The sequence below is a fragment of the Megalobrama amblycephala genome, linkage group LG12, assembly GCF_018812025.1.
Source record: "Megalobrama amblycephala isolate DHTTF-2021 linkage group LG12, ASM1881202v1, whole genome shotgun sequence".
Classification (NCBI taxonomy): domain Eukaryota; kingdom Metazoa; phylum Chordata; class Actinopteri; order Cypriniformes; family Xenocyprididae; genus Megalobrama; species Megalobrama amblycephala.
In genome coordinates this window covers 28,134,023-28,154,287 of record NC_063055.1, presented here as the reverse complement: position 1 = coordinate 28,154,287, position 20,265 = coordinate 28,134,023, and the positions used below count along the sequence as shown (strand labels likewise).

The following is a 20,265-nucleotide window of genomic DNA, read 5'->3' as shown; positions in this document are numbered from 1 at the left end:
TCCTGAGTCTCTCCATCAGTGTCCGACTCCAGTTTAAACAATGTAAGGCTGAACACCTTTTCTGACAATCGTCATTTTGGCTGCGTGAGATTCTCCAGCTTTGTTGTTGAGCAACTGAAGAGCAAGCTGTTAAAGCTCCGCCCTCTTCTGGAGTAGCAGCTCGTTTGCATTTAAAGAGACGCACAAAAAAACAGCGTGTTTTTACTCACACCCAAATAGGGGCAAATTTGACAAGCTATTATAAATGATCTGTGGGGTATTTTGAGCTGAAACTTCACAGACACATTCAGACTTACATTACATCTTGCAAAGAGACATTATAGGTCCCCTTTAAGTGTTACGTTGCTTAAATTGTCTTCTGAGGCATGCAGGGGTATCAACTAAAATCTAGATCTGGCTTGTTCCGGCACAAATTAAGCCCCAGAGAAAAGACAGGAAATGAGGGGAAGAAGAAAATGTTGCAATCCAGGATTTGATTTCATGTCACCCAAACACAATGTACACATATTTCAGATGCTCCTTTCCAAGACCAAAAGCCATTGACCTAGAGAGGCATTTGAAGGGAGGAGATACAGACAATGAATAAGGCTATTGAGGCTATTGACCCAAACAGTGTTGAATCAGTGAGGTCGTGGGGCCGCCAACTGTGGCTTTAAATAGTCGAGCCCTGTATGAGCCCGCAGAGTCATTCATTACCGAGTTCATCATGTATTCCTCTGCTCAGACAAAGCCATCCCTCACAGCTCCGATCGCAGCGCGGCCAATGAGAGATGATGTGAGGCCAATTTCCACTGCAATGGATTCAAGCCATGAGGCGAGGACGGATGGGGATTGTGGAGATGGATGGGGAGGCAGGCTTATTGTTAGTTGGCCCAGTACAGTTGAAGCACAGATTAAGCTGACTGTGACATTCATGTTTAATAACGCCAATCCAAACAGTGATCTGTCATTCAAGATGGGTGAATTGATAAAAATGGAAAATGTGAATGCAGAGGAAATCATAAGTCATAAATATAGTGTTGGGGGTAATATATTACAAGTAACATGCATTACGTAATCAGAATTTTTTTTTTTTAATGTTTTTTTTTTTTTTTTTTTTTGATTATCAAGTAACTCATTACTTTATACATTTAAAGGTGCCCTAGATTCAAAAATTGAATTTACCTCGGCATAGTTAAATAACAAGAGTTCAGTACATGGAAAAGACATACAGTGAGTCTCAAACTCCATTGTTTCCTCCTTCTTATATAAATCTCATTTGTTTAAAAGACCTCCGAAGAACAGGCGAATCTCAACATAACACCGACTGTTACGTAACAGTCAGGGTGTACGCCCCCAATATTTGCATATGCCAGCCCATGTTCCCAACATTATGAAAGGCATTAGACATGGGCAGCCAGTATTAACGTCTGGATGTGCACAACCAAATCATCAGACTAGGTAAGCAAGCAAGGACAATAGCAAAAAATGGCAGATGGAACAATAATAACTGACATGATCCATGATAACATGATATTTTTAGTGATATTTGTAAATTGTCTTTCTAAATGTTTCGTTAGCATGTTGCTAATGTACTGTTAAATGTGGTTAAAGTTACCATCGTTGCTTACTGTATTCATGGAGACAAGAGCCGTAGCTATTTTCATTTTTAAACACTTGCAGTCTGTATAATTCATAAACACAACTTCATTCTTTATAAATCTCTCCAACAGTGTAGCATTAGCCGTTAGCCGCGGAGCACCATCAAACTCATAGAGAATCAATGTAAACATCAAAATAAACACTGTACTTACGCAATTAGACATGCTGCATGACGAACACTTTGTAAAGATCCATTTTGAGGGTTATATTAGCTGTTTGAACTTTTTTTTATGTTGTTTAAGGCAAGCGCGAGCTCTTGGGGCGTGGAGCACCAGATTTAAAGGGCCACACACCCTGAATCGGCTCATTTCTAATTATGCCCCAAAATAGGCAGTTAAAAAAATGTATTTAAAAAAATCTATGGGGTATTTTGAGCTGAAACTTCACAGACACATTCAGGGGACACCTTAGACTTATATTAAATCTTTTAAAAAAAAGTTCTAGGGCACCTTTAAGTATTACTATTTGAATTACTGTTTTGAAAAGTAATGCACATTAGTTTACAGATTTTGTTTCAAGAGATCTTTTGTATAATTAGCTCTAGAGGGTTCAAGAAATATGATGGTTTTTAGAATTTGGTATTAGAATTTAACAATATTATAAGTAAGCAATAAGGTACGAGAGGCTGTGCTGTATTGTGAATAAGTCACGGCTGAAGGGTGTTGTTAAGCATGACGTGAAGCAGAGTTTTATAAAATGGTTACCACACAATACAAATATTAAAGCCAAAAAATATGTATCAATGCAACTTTCATGAAGTAAAATAACTAAAAACCTTCCTTCCATCGGAAAAAATAGTCCCTGACCATGAACAGCAACAGAAGTTACATTTTTACGGCATTAGATGGCGGCAAAGACTATCTTTATGAGTGTGTCAGTCAGTAGCAAAGACTTTTACATTGAGTAAGAACACGGAACAAGACGCAACTGACAAATGCTTTGACTAGCGCCGTCAGTCACGGGAAAACCCCTTAACTATTAAAAGGACAAGATAATACATTGGACATTTAAACGGATGTTTTATTATGAACATAGGACTGACCTGAAGGAAAATGCTAAATCTGAGCACTTTCAAGCATATGTTATACCCTGATCGATTAAAATGATTAAACTAGTAAGACATAATTAATTTCCAACACTACACTGTACACAACTATCAGTCTTTGCATAAATGTTGCAACAGCACAATAATATTGTGCATAATACACACTTTATGATGATGACGACAGGAAAATATGAGTGAGAGATGACTGAAGTGTTTATATATATCCAGAAATATCCAGGGTGCGAGCGGTCCTCTTTTATGAATCAGAGGATCAGGCTTGCGTGATAAGGGAGCTGCCAATCATTTCCCCAGCACGTCGCTAAAAATACTCTATACATCCCAATGTGCATACTATCCACCCTAAATAGTACTAAATATTACTAATGTCACATAGACTACTATTTAGGATGGCTAGTATGCACGCACTATCTTTACAGCACATAGAGCGCGATAATGCACAGCCGCGCCAAACAGACACAAAGAATATAACCAGTTTAACCGCCATCACTTTGAATTATTTATTAAATTAAGCTCTTAATGAGAGCTCTGTAGTCTCACCAATAATTCACCAAGAACGTTCAAACATTTTCATGACATTTAATTCGTAAAACGACTTTGATTCCCGAGCTGGTTCTGATCGAGGCTATCTATCACTGTAACCGGAAAAACTTTTACCCAACGTGGATCATTCCGGAAGCCAAAAAACCACGGAAGTGTGAAAAAGGTCTATACTCTTCTACATAATACAGTAAGCTTCAATGAACGAAATCAATTGAGAGCGAACAGTTTACGTTGTTAAGAGTGGTTGCTAAGGGTGTTGTGTATTGATACACAGAACCGTTGGGTGAAGGGGTCATAGCCATGTTTTATCGTGAATAAGAATCAAGGACAGGAACTAACTGTTTTTATATATATATAGCTAATTATGATTAAAAGTCCTTTATTAAGTTTTTTTTTTTTGTTTTTTACAGTTCGAAGTCAAAATGAACACTGATCACCATAATGGTGACTTCCAACAAAACCCAGCTATTTACGCTATGATCCCACAGTGCAACACAATATGGATGTTCTGTTTACAGTTATTTATGATTTGTAATATTATAAATAATATTTGTACATATAATTGGCAACACTATTGGTTTGCGTGGCAGTGTGAAAAAGTAAATCCTGCCGCGATTCACTGATCCCAAACACGAAGCAGTCAACAAGAGGGAAGAGATGCCTTTTCGCCTACATTATCTGTCTTTTTATTTCACATAAACATACACCCACATAAACACCTCCACAGACGTGCCTCCACACAAAAACACAGAGCAATGAAGAGATTTATGTCCATCCTCTGCAGTCTTGACTGTATGACTGTTCGCGTACATCGGGTGCAGCAGAGCACTAATGCTAAACATAGCACATCCACGACACGCAAGAACAAATCAGTCTTCTTAAAAATCCTCATTAATGCTGCTTCATATCCTTAGTCAACTTATATCTCTGATCTCTTCTTCAAAGTGCTTTCATACAGCTTCAAAGTTAAAAATCAGCAGGGAAACATGCAGTACAGATGATTCCCAGATTGAGCACTTGAACTACGCATTCACTTATTTAAAAGCAACAACAGGAACAGTGTGTTCTGTTCTATAAGTAATGTGTTCATGTGTGTCCTTGCGTGATTACGTATTTTCAATCGTTGGAGGGGGTATTCGTATAATTTGTAGCCATTAATGCTTCAGCGATTATTTGGTTATGCATATGTGTTCAATGAACTTATCTTCATTGCTAAATACACATTACTACCAAAGGCCATGTTAACATTACAAGACCAAATTGTCTCAGTCTGTGAAAGACATTAACGTGTATCAAATCAAATGAATAGTTTTCTTTGAAATGCAATATTCTGACATATCAGCTGTTCACACTATGTGGCTATTTCAGCTACATTGCAGAGAATTACAGATAACTGCTCATCTACCCACATCTTCCAACACAGCCAAGGATTAAGCGTCGGGATGTTTCACGGTATGTGTGGACTAAAAGCGAAATCTATGTTCGATGCCACTTCTGTAATTTGCATATAATAAGCATGACCCTTTCAGGCTTGTGAATGATCAGGCTTCCATTCCTTTGGTGTATCAGCACCAAATGTTGAACTAAATGCATTTTAACTAAACTAAAATGAAACTACAAAACTAACTAAAACAAATTAATTTTAGTTTTTGATGCATATATATTAGAAAATGTGAAACCTTTACAATCCATCTGCGTAACACTAGACTGTTCTGAATATTTAACAGCATTAAACATTTTAAAAATTATTTTAAATGAACATTGGCAGGCCTAAAATTTTAAAACATGAAATAAACTGAAATGAGAAAACTCTACTAAATCTAAGCTAAAATAAAAAAAGCTTAAAAACTTAAAAAATATATAATAATCTCTGTGTACAAACTCTCTCATTTTACAGAGGCCTGATTTCTTGACAGGCATTGACAAAGTAATCCAGCAATGGTCCACTGGTAAGTGGTAGTGGATAAGCTTGTGTTAATAAAAACGGTTGGCTGTTAAATCACAGGGAAACACAGTAAAAGTGATGTACTAATGTTCGGTTCAGCCTAATTGAACACTGTCATGTCAATTAAGCAGAAAGTCTCTTCTGTTTCTAATAGAAGGTTCTTAAAATGTCTGCAATTACTTTCCTGGCGAAGGCTCAAGGCACTAATAGAATATGGTGGAGGGAAAGAGCAGACTTTAATTTTAAAGCAACATTAAACGCTTTGGGCATAACCTAAAAAAATCAAATGGAAAATTAGTGCAAGGTATGTAAATATAAAAACATTTACTTTACATTCAATTTAACAGGTACTTCAAATCTAGTATCTGTTTTCTGGCATGCTGCTGTGGTTAAAGGACCAGAACAGTTAACTGGAAGGATGCTGGTTCAGCAAAGAGTGAGCCGTGAGCCAATATCATTGAGCCCTTGAGCACAACGCACTACTGAGGCCCCTGAGCAAGGCACTTAAAGGAACAGTTCATCCAAAACGCTGTTTGAAACCCACATGAATTTCTTTTATCCTTAAAACCTAAGAATGAAGTTTTTGTAGAATATCTTGGACATCTTTTAATATGTTGAAATGTCTTTACTCCTAATCCTCTAAAGTGAAATTGATTGTTATAAAACGGTTAGTTCCTGTCCTTGATTCTGATTAGTCAATAGCTGTGTTTTATTCACGATAAAACACGGCTATGACCCCTTCACCCAACGGTTCTGTGTATCACTACACAACACCCTTAGCAACCACTCTTAGCAATGTAAACTGTTCGTTCTCAATTGATTTTGTTCATTGAAGCTTACTGTATTATGTAGAAGAGTATTGTGAGAAAGAGATCGATTGAGCGAGTTTATTACCTGCATTCAGATTTAGCATTTTCCTTCAGGTCAGTCCTATGTTCATAATAAAAAATTTGTTTAAATGTCCGATGTATTATCTTGTCCTTTTAACAGTTAAGGGGTTTTCCCGTGACTGGTGGAGCTAGTCAAAGCATTTGTCAGTTGCGTCTTGTTCCGTGTTCACAACAATTCAGTCTTTTTAATGTAAAAGTCTTTGCAACTGACTGACACACTCATAAAGACAGTCTTTGCCGCCATCTAATGGCATAATAATGTAACTTCTGTTGCTGTTCACAGTCAGGGACTACTTTTTTCCAGCGGAAGGAAGGCTTTTAGGCCCCCGTCCACACGTTTTTTGCGAAAACGCACAAATTTTGTATCGGATAGGCGTTTTGTCCACACGGATCCGGCGTTTTCGAAAGTTTTTTTTGAAACCGGGTCCCAGAGTGGATAAATCTGAAAACGGCGTCTTTGCGTTTTCATGTGGACGGCCTATCCGTATATTTTCTGAAACGATGATGTCATCACCCCACGTGTCAGCCCTAGTCAGATGGCGCTAACAGCACAAAACAGCAGACTCTAGGGGCCCTATTTTAACGATCTAAACGCAAAGTGTAAAGCGCACGGCGCAGGTGCACTTTTGCTATTTTAACGACGGAAAAACGGTCCGTGCGCCGGGCGCATTTTTGAAATGGGTTGTCCCTATTCTCTTAATGAGTAATGGGCATAACGTTCAATAAACCAATCAGAGTGTCATCTCCCATTTAAGAGAGAGATGCGCTCGCGCCATGGCGGACTGTAATATATATGTGTGTGTATTGGCACGATTGTTCAATTAATTAGCCAATTTCGTTCATCATTATAAGTAGTAATAGGCTGAATTGAAAATAGGTAGCCTAATTCTAATACACGCAATGACTATTCATCATTACATTTTTATATTTATGTAGCCTACACAATAATATTCTTTTACACTGTAATCCTTTTGTTTTTAATATTTGGCATGTTTGTGTGATGCGCATCCCTGTGTGTAATAAGCAAAGTCAACGCGCACTGTGGACGCGCCCAGAGGTGCAGTTTCTACCAACGTGCTCTAACAAAAAAATATTGCGCCATTGACTTTAGACTTTAGACCAGGTTTGAGTTGGTCTATGGCGCAGTCTATTTTCAGCTCCTTAAAATAGCAATGCGCCGGCTGAACACACCTCTTTTTTAGACCAGCACGCCCATGGGCGCACTAACTGGCGCAAATGCATTTACTAATTTAAGGACGTGGCGCTGAACGGGAAAACGCAAACAACGCTGGACGCAAACTAGCAAACACACTTGCGCTGCGCCTTGCGTCGCATTGCGCCGGGTGTATTATAGGGCCCTAGATGCTTGTGTTCGTGCTGCAGAAGCTACTGAGCCAAAATAAAGCGTTATTTCTAAGCTTCCTACTATAATTTGTATACAGCGCACAAGGTTTATGAGCATGCTCCAAGTCTTGTTTGCTGCTTTAAGTGTATCTCTGTGGCAGAATTACAGCGCCGCATAATGGTCTGGCATGTATACTACATCATTTTGAGTCGTTTCTGTGGTTTTGTGTGGACGCAGATATTTTTTGAGACGAGGAAAAAAAAAAAGATCGGTTTAGGGTAAGCTCCGGCTTCGTGTGGACGTAGCCTTAGTGAAAGTTTACTTCATGAAAGTTGCAGTGATACATATTTTGGCTTTAATATTTGTATTGTGTGGTAACCCTTTTATAAAAGCAATAAGGTACTCGAGGCTAGCACTGTATTGTGAATAAGTCACGACTGAAGGGGTTGCAGGCACTCTGCTTCGTGTTGTGCCCTCGTTCAGCCGTGACTTATTCACGATACAGCACAGCCTCTAAACTTAGCATGAAGCATGCACATATATAGGGGAAGAGTGGGGTGATTTGTGCCAGGGGGGAAGTAGTTCCACCCATTGTTTCTGGAAAACCATAGAAGAAATTGGTCATGTGACCACATAATTTTGAAAAGCCATCCATTTTACTCATCCTCCAAAGAAGAGAGACACATGGCATGAGAGGAAAGCACATTTTAGCTAAAAAAAACTAGCTAAAATTCAAAGTAAAATTTCTATGATCAAGGTTTTTTGATTGTAGTGTCTGAACAATTATAGATAAGTTTGAAAACATTTCACACATGTTTTAGTGCTTTAGCAGGCTACACAATGAGTCTATACAGTTAGCATGATGTTAGCTCTTAACTGCTGGATCATGCTAGTTTTTCAAACTTGTGGGTCCGGGGTGATTTGTGCCAGTGGCACAACTCATCCCCACGTATGATTATTTTCAACATATTATTAATTTGTAATTGTACATTGTACTCTTACATTTTAGCAGTTAAACTATGTGACATTCTTGATTTTAGACCAAAACCCATCATGCCACGCACTTATAAAACGCACTTTCTGAAGATGAAAAGCATGAAATGGTCCAATGTTGTGCAAAAGGCATGAAAACAACTAATATTGTGTGAAAACTGAATGGAGATTATCGAATTAGATTTGTGAGTGATTTAGAGCACAGCAGAACTCGGTCAGATAAAGGCTTATTAATGAAAGTTCCTGTCAAAAAAAATGAATTGTATTAAAAGGGCAGCTATAAAAAAAGCCAGTGTTTAGCAGCAAACAGGTATTTTCATCTTCAGAAAGATCTTTCTTCCTCCCCATTTTGCATGAAAACTGTGACTTGCTTAATAATGTGGAACAACCTCTAAGTAGGGTTTCCATAGACCTGGCAAATTATTTTGTCTGAGATTGATACCAGTTATAAGACATGGATAAATAAACAAACAAACATTTTCTTAGGAAAAACTAAAATCTGAATGTTTATTCTACTGAAATCTTACTGATATGTCAATTGCATAATAATTTGTAACATGGCGTATTCTTATGTTATTCTTATAATTGACAGAAAGTGTTCTATGTATGTCAACAGGCATCTATTGCCAAAGCCTTTTTGCCTGAAATGATTCACAAATATCATATATTGTGTATTTAATTTTTTTGTGTTTTCCCAAAAACTACAAAATATGACTTAGCCTATTCCAACAGTTTAATAGGGTGACAATATCTAAATAAACCTTAAATGAGTAATTTTGTATTGAATTTGTCTTGCTTTCATATAGCATTACAGTTCATAACATTAAAATGTTCTGTTTTACTTCAGAAATGACTGGCACAAATTACCCCTACGTATTCTCCCCAAAGGCACAACTTACCCCGCACCAGGGGCAAGTTGTGCCACGAGACCACTTTTTTTCCAAAAGCTATATTTCTGAAACAATTTATTTCAGATCCAAAGTTATTGTTCTCAGGCATGCAACACATCCTGAAATATATGTACATTCTTAAGTTGAAGGCATTACTGCCATGGCCTCACTTTAAAGTCACTTTGAGTAAAAACTGGCACAACTCACCCCACTTTCCCCTACATAGTAAAGGAAGTAGTATTATGAAGCCATATAATACAGTCATTTATTTTTTTTTAAGATTGTGTGTCAATAATGACTTAAATTTCTGCTAACACTTCAGAATATCAAATACACCACAGAAGTTGTATGGCATACTTGCAGGGTGCGATTTGTGAAAAAAACAGAGGGGATTAAATAGCTTAGATATTCACACCACTATGACACTAATAATTCTTAATTTCTGATAGAATTGCAAAATCAATCGGTAGTTATCAATAGAACAACGAGACACAAAGCTTTACATTCAATCGCGTTTGGTCCCATTTATTTTTGATCACAGTGCATACACATACGATCTTTTAGTCCAAAAGTGTTCACATTTGGAGAAATGCACGTTTACCTCATATTTCATTAGATAGAATATAAGCTGGACCGTACACAGAGTTTCATAATTACCTAGGTCAGAAAATGTAGTTTGCAAGGGGGGTACGGGGGCATGGTCCCCCGAGAAAATTTTGATTTCCCTGGTGTACATATCTGCATTTTTAAGACATTTTAAGGCCAACAAATTGGATAACAATTTAAAACCATGTCAACAAATAAATGCATGCACAGTTTTGAGGCAGCTTTAATCGCATGTTTGGTAATTTCATGACTTAACTTACAACAGAACAACGACAGTCATTGTTCGTAGTTTCTTTTGCGCTTTATAATAAAGTAATTATGCAGCGCGCCGGCGCATTTGCGCATGCAATTCTTGAGTGCGCGCCACGAGCACAGTATAATGGCTGATTGGACAGTCATGTTTTTCTGAGTTTTACCGACATAGCCTAACAACATCTCATCTGACCGCAGTTCACTGTTGTTCAACTGAAGCTCCCTCGTCGTCACCTGTAGCCTACCATTTCCGGCCTCGTTTGACTGGTGCCTGGCGCTGAGGCGAAGTCGGAATGCGCGTCTGAAAAGTGTCCCGTTTGTTGTGTTGGTATTGAGACAGTTCTATATAAACGCAGCATTTTACTTGGCGATGTTTTAAAAAAAAAAAGATTTTTATTTTTGGTATTTTGTATGCCCTGTTGGTGTTTTGTGGAGTAGCATCAGCCGGGAGGGATATTTTTTTATCCCCCTCGGGGATAAAAATTATTCAGCAGAGGCAGGGATACATAGACCAGAAGGGGGGAAATCCCCCCGTCCCCCCCTACAAATCGCACCCTGCATACTTGTATGATACTTTTATGATGCTTATATGTTTATGTCCTTTTTGAAGCTTGAAGCTTTTTGAAGTCTCAATTAATTCTATTCATGTCCCTTTTTGTGTTCCATGGAAGAAAACATGTAATACAGACTTGCAATGACATAGGAAGAGCAAATAATGACAGAGTTTTCATTTTTTGGATGAACTATCCCTGTAACCCCAGATCCAAGGGGATTTTCCCTGTAATAAGTTTGTGGTCACTGTTCCATGGCGACATTGTGGGAAAGCTATGGTTATAAATAAAGATTTAAGAGTTACAGATTTATGGAAACTGACATTTTTTTTACGTTAAGGGCTTCTTTGGATGAATCACTTGTTTTGTAGCTATGGGGAGTGGTTTTAGATAAAGCATCTGCTAAATGAATAAATGTCAGTTCATTTCAGGTCTACATTATAAAACGCATTGACTTGCCTACCTGCAGTGGACGTCCAAGCGGCAGGTGTTGCGCAATTGAAGACAGTTGGGTTTGCTCTTGTCCAGGTATGAGCAAGAGGGTACAATGGTCTGTCTCCTCCTCTCAGCACAGGCCTGGTCCTTGCAGGAGCAGAAGAGCAGCCCGTAGGTGTATTGCGTGTCAACACGCTCAAAGAACTGACGCAAGGCCTTATGGCAGCGCTTTCGGTTGCAGCTGTCCTGTGACTGAGACTGTGAGGGTTGCTGGCCCTGCGTCTGCGCACGGGTGCAGGTGGAGATGTAGTTGGAGCGCTGACGCTTGCAGTTTTCGTTGAGGTTGCAGGCTTTGGTGGCGTCCAGACAAGGGTTGCATGGGCGGCTGGGATCTGAGCAGTGTGGCTGGCCTTTACTTGTGCCAGAATGTATGCCTATGAGAGGAGAGCAGGAAAGATAAGTGAGATTTTTTTTTGTGTGTGAGAATGATATCAAGAGAGTGAGAGGGGAATTGAGAGTGGGTGTGCATAAGAAAAAAGAGACAATCAGATGCACTGTCCCACATACACTCCTTGTCTGATGAATTGGACAACTCCAGCACAACAGTGAACTCTTTGATCTGATTCCAACTCTGTGTCCCAATTGGGATGCTTTCAAAGCACACACACAGGCCTATCATTATGAAGACTTTTCACAGACCTATTTTTTTTTTTTTTTTAAATACTGGGCTTTGTATGTCCCCTAATCATAACCCCACCCCTAAACATAATTCTGCATTTTTACATTTTCAATAAAATAAAATAAAAAGTTTACTTAGTGATTTGAATTATTTGGACAGCTGGATGTCCTCATAATGTACAGGAAGTGGCCTGAAACCTGAACAAACACTACATTTTGGTCCTGAGGACAATTAACCAGGTATGCTGGATGATGCGTCATGTGGGTAGCGCAAAAATTTGCCTGGTACAGATACGTTGGATCGGTTTGTAATAAGCGAGACTCGTTCGCTCTAAATAGAGAGCTACTTGCTTAGTCTCATGACACATAGCAACACAGCAGAGAGTAAATATGTTGGACCAACCTGATTTGTACGTATTTTTATTGCCAATTTGTACGTATTTTTTGAGGTGACTAATTCACACAAATTCGTATGACTTCACTCATACAAATTTGTACGTTTTTTTGCTAAATCGTACAAGTTGTCAAATTCATATGAATTCGTATGAATGATCTAACCCTGCCCCTAATCCTACCCATCACTGGGGTTTAGAAAAAACGTATGAATTTGTACGAGTGAACTTGTATGAATTAGCCACTTCATAAAATACTTACGAATTGGTCATGAGATAGCATTGGTTGGACCTTTTATTGAAAGAAGCCTACATTTACCTGTTGAGACATGCCTTCAAGCATGCACCCGTAAGAGCTGTGTTTGTGATGTTTGAGTTGAGGGAGGGGCGGCGAGCGAAAGGGGTGTTTCCAAAATATGCTGTAGGTCTATTTTTGTAATTCTGCTAGATGCCACCAGTGTCGCAGAAATGACATACTTCACCTGTGCGGCGCAACAGCTTAAATACTCAGATCTAAATCAGAGATTACTGATCCTTGGTTGTATGTATGTCTTAAGTTTTTTTTTTTTAATTAAGAATTAAAAGTAACTATAATGTAATAAATATTAGTAGCCTGTTATAAATTTAAATTTTATATAAGTAGCCTAAGATATAATAAAATATATTCAAAATATTCAAATATTCTGGCTGTGCCCCCAGCGTGAGTTTTTCAAGGCGACCATTATTTAGAACGTATCACTTTATTTTTTCCATGGTGATGCATCATTGCTTGTTACTTGACACACCGGCGTAGCCACAATAGCGCTGTATGACTGATGATCTGCTTTTATTTAATTTTTCACTTTTTGTTCAAAATATACACAAATTTGTTAAAGGGATAGTTCACCCAAAAATGAAAATTTGATGTTTATCTGCTTATCCAAGATGTAGGTGACTTTGTTTCTTCAGTAGAACACAAATGATGATTTTTAACTTCAACCGTTGCCGTCTGTCAGTCAAATAATGCGAGTGAATGGGAACACAATTTATAAGTGTCAAAAAAAAAACCATGCACAGACAAATCCAAATTAAACCCTGTGGCTCATGACGACACATTGATGTCCTAAGACACGAAACTATCGGTTTGTGTGAGAAACCAAACAGTATTTATATAATTTTTTACTCTAAAACACCATGTCCAACTGCGTTCAGCACTCGGTTAGTGAGGTCTGATGGCGTTCTGACAGCGGCAGTGATGTCTCGCGTATATACTTCAATGAGTGCTAGACATCACTGCGGTTGTCAGACTGCGATCAGACCTCACTGGTGTATGCAGTTTGACATAGTGGTGTATTAGGTAAAAAATTATATAAATACTGTTCGGTTTCTCGCACAAACCGATCTTTTCGTGTCTTAGGACATAAATGTGCCGTCACATGAGCCACAGGGTTTCATTTGAATTTGTCTGTGCATGTATATGTTTTGACTCTTATAAATTGTGTTTCCATTGACACCCATTATACAGCTGTCAGACTGGCAACAGGTTGGAGTTAAAAATCATCATTTGTGTTCGACTGAAGAAACAAAGTCACCTACATCTTGGATGCCCTGGGGGTAAGCAGATAAACATCAAATTTTCATTTTTGGGTGAACTATCCCTTTAACTATAGCATGAAATATCTGATATTCCGATTGTCAAATATGTGCAAGTGGATGTGTTTTGTGTTTCGCGTTAGATGAGCTATATGTGCAATGTGCGCCGCCATGTTAGTTTGTGCAGAGAATCAGATCTGTTGGATTTACGACATGCGAATTCATCCACTTCTCCCGAAATACATGAAAGTAAGTGAGCCTGTGAACTGGGAGAAGAATAGAGTAAACGTTAAAGTTACTTACACAATGTGTATCTTACATGAATAAAACTTGTCGTCTAAAGGCATGTTATTGCCGCTTCTATAGACATCATTGTGTATTTTACAAACTCTAAATGTATTGTTTTGTATTTAAATGTCTGAAACCTAAAATAAACATTATGCGGTGGAAAACACTAGCGCCAGCCAAAGCGCGCAAGCACATTTAAATTTGGCATTTGATCACGTGATGCACTGAACGTTCTAATCACACTGGTGTGATCGTATGTGTCAAAGGGTTAAAAAAAAAAATAAGTTGAAATAAAGCAAATCGATGACTTTAACAAACACATAGTCTACGCTATTGATTAACAACCTTCAATAGTTACAGTAGGTCTACTTACAGCAGGTCTGTCTTTAACAGTTTGTAAGTTTTGTAAAAATTAAATCTCTCAATGGAGAAAATGAAATACTATGAAAATAGTTTCAGTTATGACTTTTTCCTTTGATTTAGTCTAGTTAGTTTTATATCAAATACAATGTGATTTTCATTGATTTCATTGAAGCTATTGTGGATCTGCTTACCCGAAACCCTCCGTAACTGACAGATTTGAAGAAAATTACCGTCAGTTGGCAAATAAGTAAATGAGGGACAATTGCATACATATTAACAAAACTTTATCATGTAAGCTTTATGGTACACCTCAAACAAGGGAATGTATAGTAATTTATAGTGTTATTATTAATTAGCGAGTCCAAGAATGCCTTGGGTATGCAGAGCATTCGCAGCTTATATGGACCACATATAATTTCCTGTGATGCAAAGCTGAACTTTCAGTAGCCATTTCTCCAGTCTATTTCTCCAGTGTCCATTCTAATATGCTGATTTGGTGCTCAAGAAAAATATCTTATTATTATCAATGTCAATATATATATAATTCATTAAACACATAATATTACACTCAAAATCCCTCTGGCTCAAAAATTTGCACATGCACCCTGAGTTTGAATGGGCAGAGCACTCGCTGTGGATAATCCCATGTAATCCCAACCTTTCGCTGAGCAAGGTCCTGAAAAAATAATGGGCATGAAACATTAGCTGTACCCTTGCTAAAACCAAAAGATGTTTAAATGTATTATCTAAAACCCCACTGAAACCTTTGCATTATTGAAACTTCAAGTGGTGTATATGCTGTGCAAACTCCAATAAGTACAATCAAGATAAAGAAAAGTGGGAAAAGGGAAACAAGGGCATGTATCCAGCTGTGTGACGCCTGTAAGTGTTCAGTTGAAGGCAGCTGAAAGAAGCATTCAGGGGATTGGGGAACTATCAGCTGGAGACTGGGGGGAAGTTCTGGACCTCTAAAAGTGTATGAAGGTCGGCATTGATATGTTGCCCTAATGGCGTCTCCAGCCTTGACGGCAGCTCTGGTGATTGGAGAGAGAAGGAGAGAGAGAGAGAAACTAATAAAACCCAGTGGGTGTTGGTATAACTTTGAGAACAGATGGTTTATCAGACCCCTTGTGGAGAGTAAAAGATGAATTTTATTCCGAACGGGTTTTTGTTACTTATGAATAAAGTGCTAATGATCTAAATGTCTGAACTGTTTACTCTAAATGAGTGGAAATATAATATTTATGTAAATAAAAAGGGAGTATGCATATAAATTACCATGTGTTATGGCAGCGAAGGACATTAGGGATTTTCATGAAGTCCTTTGAAGATATTTTGAAACTGATTGATATTAATAACTATCTTGATGTTTGTAGGGAGTTATCTTGGTTTCAGAGTAGACATCATTGCTCAGAGGTCTTGTATTTACGAAGTAATGATTAATAACGCATGTTCAGAAGCCTGTCATTAATAAGACATGGGAATGTTTACATTAAACATATCCTTACTTATTAAAGACAAGCCTCATCTGAGTTACAGATTTATACATTTTACGGAGATCTGGACTCTGATTTTACCATCGGCATCCTTGCTAGAAGCATATACAAGCATTTGTCAGATATTTAATCATGAAATAACAGATTGCCTCTGAGCTCAAGTTTCGCTACAGTTAAATACTGGAGGGAGTCCTGCATGCAATCAATACAATTTAAAGCAAGTGCAATCAACGCATGAAGACTCACGTCCTCGTAACCTCACTCCCCAAAGAGAGAGAGAGAAAAAAAAACAAAAAAACACCAGAAGTACATTTACTGAACCTCTTTGAATTTGAAAATACAACCATTTCAAGACATTTGTCAGGTTTTTGTCCTTAAAGGGGTCATATAATGCCACTTTTACAAGATGTAAAATAAGTCTCTGATGTCCCCAGAGAGTGTGTTAAATTTTAGCTCAAAATAGAGTACCTCAGGGATGACGCATTTTTGTAGGCAAAACCCGGAAGCGAGTTAGCATTTTAGGGCTTCCGGTTCCAACGCTGTAAAGTCTATGGATTTTTTGAATGGGTTTTTGCTAAATCGCCTGAAATAAGGTCTGTGGTTAACAAAGCCTCTAAATATTTTCACGTTTTGATCTATGACATAAAACACACCAGTTATAACCCGCTTGTGATTTTTTAAACCTTTACTGTGTCTTAAAAACGGCGGTTGCTAACAAGTTGCTAAAAGGGACTACTTCCTTTGGCGAGGACTTTAGACGTCATCATGACAAACAGGACATTTGGACAGCATTTCTCATGAAAAAGTTGATAAGTATTCATACACAGCGCAGATCATAATCGGCGAACGTTTTTAAATAACGTTTTTTAACACTCTGGGGTCGGCGTTTTTTTTCTAACCAGTGTGAAAGAGACTCAAAATACTCCGTCAATGTTGCACATACAATTAAGAGCTATACAACATTTTAATCTGTGGAATATCTTCTTTTATTTGTGTACACTCAGAGTAAAAACAAAATGTTGTGCTTTTTGCAAAATAAAGAAAACTAACATGATGCGTGATCTCTCGTCTCCCTCTGAACGAAGTCCAATCTGATAGTTCTCAGAAAATTAACTGTAACTTAGTGAATACTAATCACAAAAAAATGAGAATTCTGTCTAAAAAAAAAACGTTAAAATGTCATGTTTTAAATCGTGTAAGTCAAATCGAAAACAAAAATTCTGTGTTTATGTAATCTGTATGAAAAGAGAGCCATGTCAGATGCCGGTGATTCAGCTCATTATCCGCTAATGCGGCCACGCCCACGGAGTCAGCGCTATTCTGAGGCAAATTCAGAGGCAATGCATGCATTCATCGTCTCAATCGTGTATTTATTGTCTTGAAAAGTGTTTATCTGGATGTTAAAGCCATGGTTAGCGAGCTAACATGCAGAAGACATGCAGTTAGTTCCTGTTTCTTCTTCTTCTTTATATGGATTTGTGGACTAAAGGTGTACAGAGAGCGCCCTCCGGCTGCAAGTATGAATTGAAAACAGTATCCAGCGTTCATAGTGAAGACAATAAATATTGAATAAATATTACTCCTCTGTATAGAAAATTGACAAACTTATGAGAATCCATCAATATTTCTCCAAATGCGCATGCTTTTAAGCTAAAAGCCTATATGAAATGTCATAGAGGTAACATAACTGTTCAGACATTTTGCATTACAGAAATGCATTACATTTTAAAGAATATAATAGAATACCATTATTTTAAATTGTAATAATATTTCACAGTATTGCAGTTTTTTCTGTATGTTTGATTTACACCATGATGAGTTGAGACATGATTTTTTTCACAGCCTACCTGACTGAAAGAGCTCATTATTTATGCAAGTCATTAGAGCTCTTTATGCGATTCTTTTGTCTTCTCAGTTGTAAATGACCCATTATTCATGATGATTCACGCCTCCACGCATACTGTGTTTCTTGACCAAAGATGTTTTAGAAAATTTTAATCTCTCTATTGTTTTATATGAACAAGCAGGCAGCATAATTTTTACCTCATTTTGAAGCAAAAACTCTAGTCTACAACCTCCAATAACCAGAAGTCTTGTGAACACAAATTTAATATATATTTTTTGGCTTTATTTCAGTGACTTAAGTTTTTTGTTTTTTCAATAACCATGCATAAACGTTATTCATTCAAAAATACAAACATGTACATACATGTTCCTCACATATTATTGTAGCCTAGTTTGTGCTGAATACAGTGTAATGACACTTTTTTCATTAATATGTTTATGAAGACTTAAAAAAAGCACAAATGTCAGGGCATGTCAAACCTTCTCCAGGGCCCCAAAAAACCTCAGACCCCTGAGGGTTAAATACAGTTTGAAGAAGCTTGGTGGTGACGATGTTGATCCGCGACTATGGTGTGCTGTAGTCTGTTTATAGCCTACTGTTAGCTTTTTATATCTGACGACTTTATTTAGGCTTCAAAATGTATTTATGTTGTTTTAACTTGTAAAGATTTTCTTAATAGACAAAACGTGTAAGTGTCATGACCCTTTGTTAAACACAGAGCATATTTTCTGCGATTTTCCAAAAGTCTATGGGAAAAATGCATAGGCTTTCAACTGAGGGAACCCGTGCGCCGCTAACTTCCGGGTTGGCCTACAAAAACGCGTCATCCCTGAGGTACTCCATACCCCACAGATAATTTTTTATAGCATGTTAAAACCCTCAGTTTTTTTGTGTGTGTGTGGGTGTCCCTTTAAATGCAAATGACCTGTTGCTCCCAAGCAGAGTTTCAAGAGCTCGTGTTAGCACTAGCAGCTCCTATCTCACGCAGACTTACTGAAAATGTCAGAAACTGTTTAGCCTTTTATGTTCAAACCGGAGTCGGACAATAATGGAGAGACTCTAGAAGAAGTGACAACATGTAGAATGTAAAATTAAATCTAAATTTGTCAGAGCAGCGAGGACAACATGTTTCTGTGTGAATATGTGTCCGTAGTGTATTGTGTGTGCGGGAGAGAAAATATGACCTTTCAGGACATAATAAAACATATTTTGTGGCAAAAACGAAGACAATAATTTGTCATTTTTATCCTATTGTTTACTATATTTATTTGCTTGCTCAGTGTCATTGCGGGGTTTGTTTCTTTTGCTGCTGTAGGTTGTAAGGACCTTTTGAAATAACTGAAATCATTTGGCGAAGTGATATGGAACTGTAATGCGGTCAAGACCTGCCTAGAACTACTTTAGCCATGCGTTTCCTTAGAACACCTTAGAATGTTCGTCAACCAATCAGATTCGAGCATTCAGCAGCCCTGTAGTATAAGGCAGTGTTAATGTATTTGGTCTTGGCAAGTTAGATCTGCTGCAGGATCAGCAGAAGCCAATCAGTTTGTGCCATGTGGTAATAATAATTATGATTGCTTGCAGATTGCATGTAAAGGACCTAACTATATATTAACTATATATTAACAATAAAAGCAATATTGTTTTAAATGTATCTTGTTTAGATGGTTTTTATTTATTTATACTTTAGATATTTTTCCTGGAAAACACTGAATAAGAACATTATAATCTACAGCTATTTAGACTGACACATTACGAGGTCGGAAAAGTATCCTGTAATTGGTGCAATCTTGTGTTTCCATAATAATAATAACCCTTTAAAAGTTCTTGCTCTGAATCGACAAAAGCCATTTGCAATGATCTGAATGAGAGGCAAGCAAAGGTTACCCGGATCTAAAAATACAGTATGGTTTTAGAGTGTTTCCAAATTTGATTCAGCAGTCCTCGCTCTCTTGTTGTGTGTGTATGTGTGTGTTTGTGAGAGAGCAATTTTAGGTGTGTCTCACAGTGGAGGAAGAAGCCGTAAATGAGGTATGAAATTGGTTGGTGAGAATGTACATAAAAAAAGCGTCCAGCGTCTGGAGGTCAGAGGATGCTGCAGCACAGCATGCACAAACATTTGCCTGGTTAAAGAAGGGATAGAAACCGAACAGAAGGAAATGGGACAAAATATCTGGAGATGTTCAGATATCCTGAAAATATCAAATAGACAGGAATTCACAGTAGCCCCAAGTCCATGACAAAAGTTGTGCAACTGTTCAGTGAATTTAACCAAAAAGTTTCTTACATGTACATTCAAATCATGACAACAAATGACACATGGAATTTTATTTGACATCAGAGAGAAATAGAAAACCATAAACCTCCTCTAGAGAGGACCATGTGGGTCACAAAAAGTGAAAGTGACAAAGGAATAAAAAGGATTTACAGTTTTTTTTTTTTTTTCTTCCTCTCAGCAAGAATGCTGGAGGGTGCC

At 37.7% G+C, this 20,265-nt stretch overlaps 1 protein-coding gene across 2 annotated transcripts in view; it reads right to left on the bottom strand.

Moving 5' to 3' along the window:
* Positions 1–20,265, bottom strand: part of gfra2a (GDNF family receptor alpha 2a) — a 104,676-nt gene that overhangs the window by 42,362 nt on the left and 42,049 nt on the right. For both annotated transcript variants that reach the window (XM_048210353.1, XM_048210352.1), the window contains exon 4: positions 11,183–11,588. In XM_048210353.1, the coding sequence (XP_048066310.1) occupies positions 11,183–11,588 (406 nt within the window). The remainder of the gene's footprint in view (positions 1–11,182; positions 11,589–20,265) is intronic.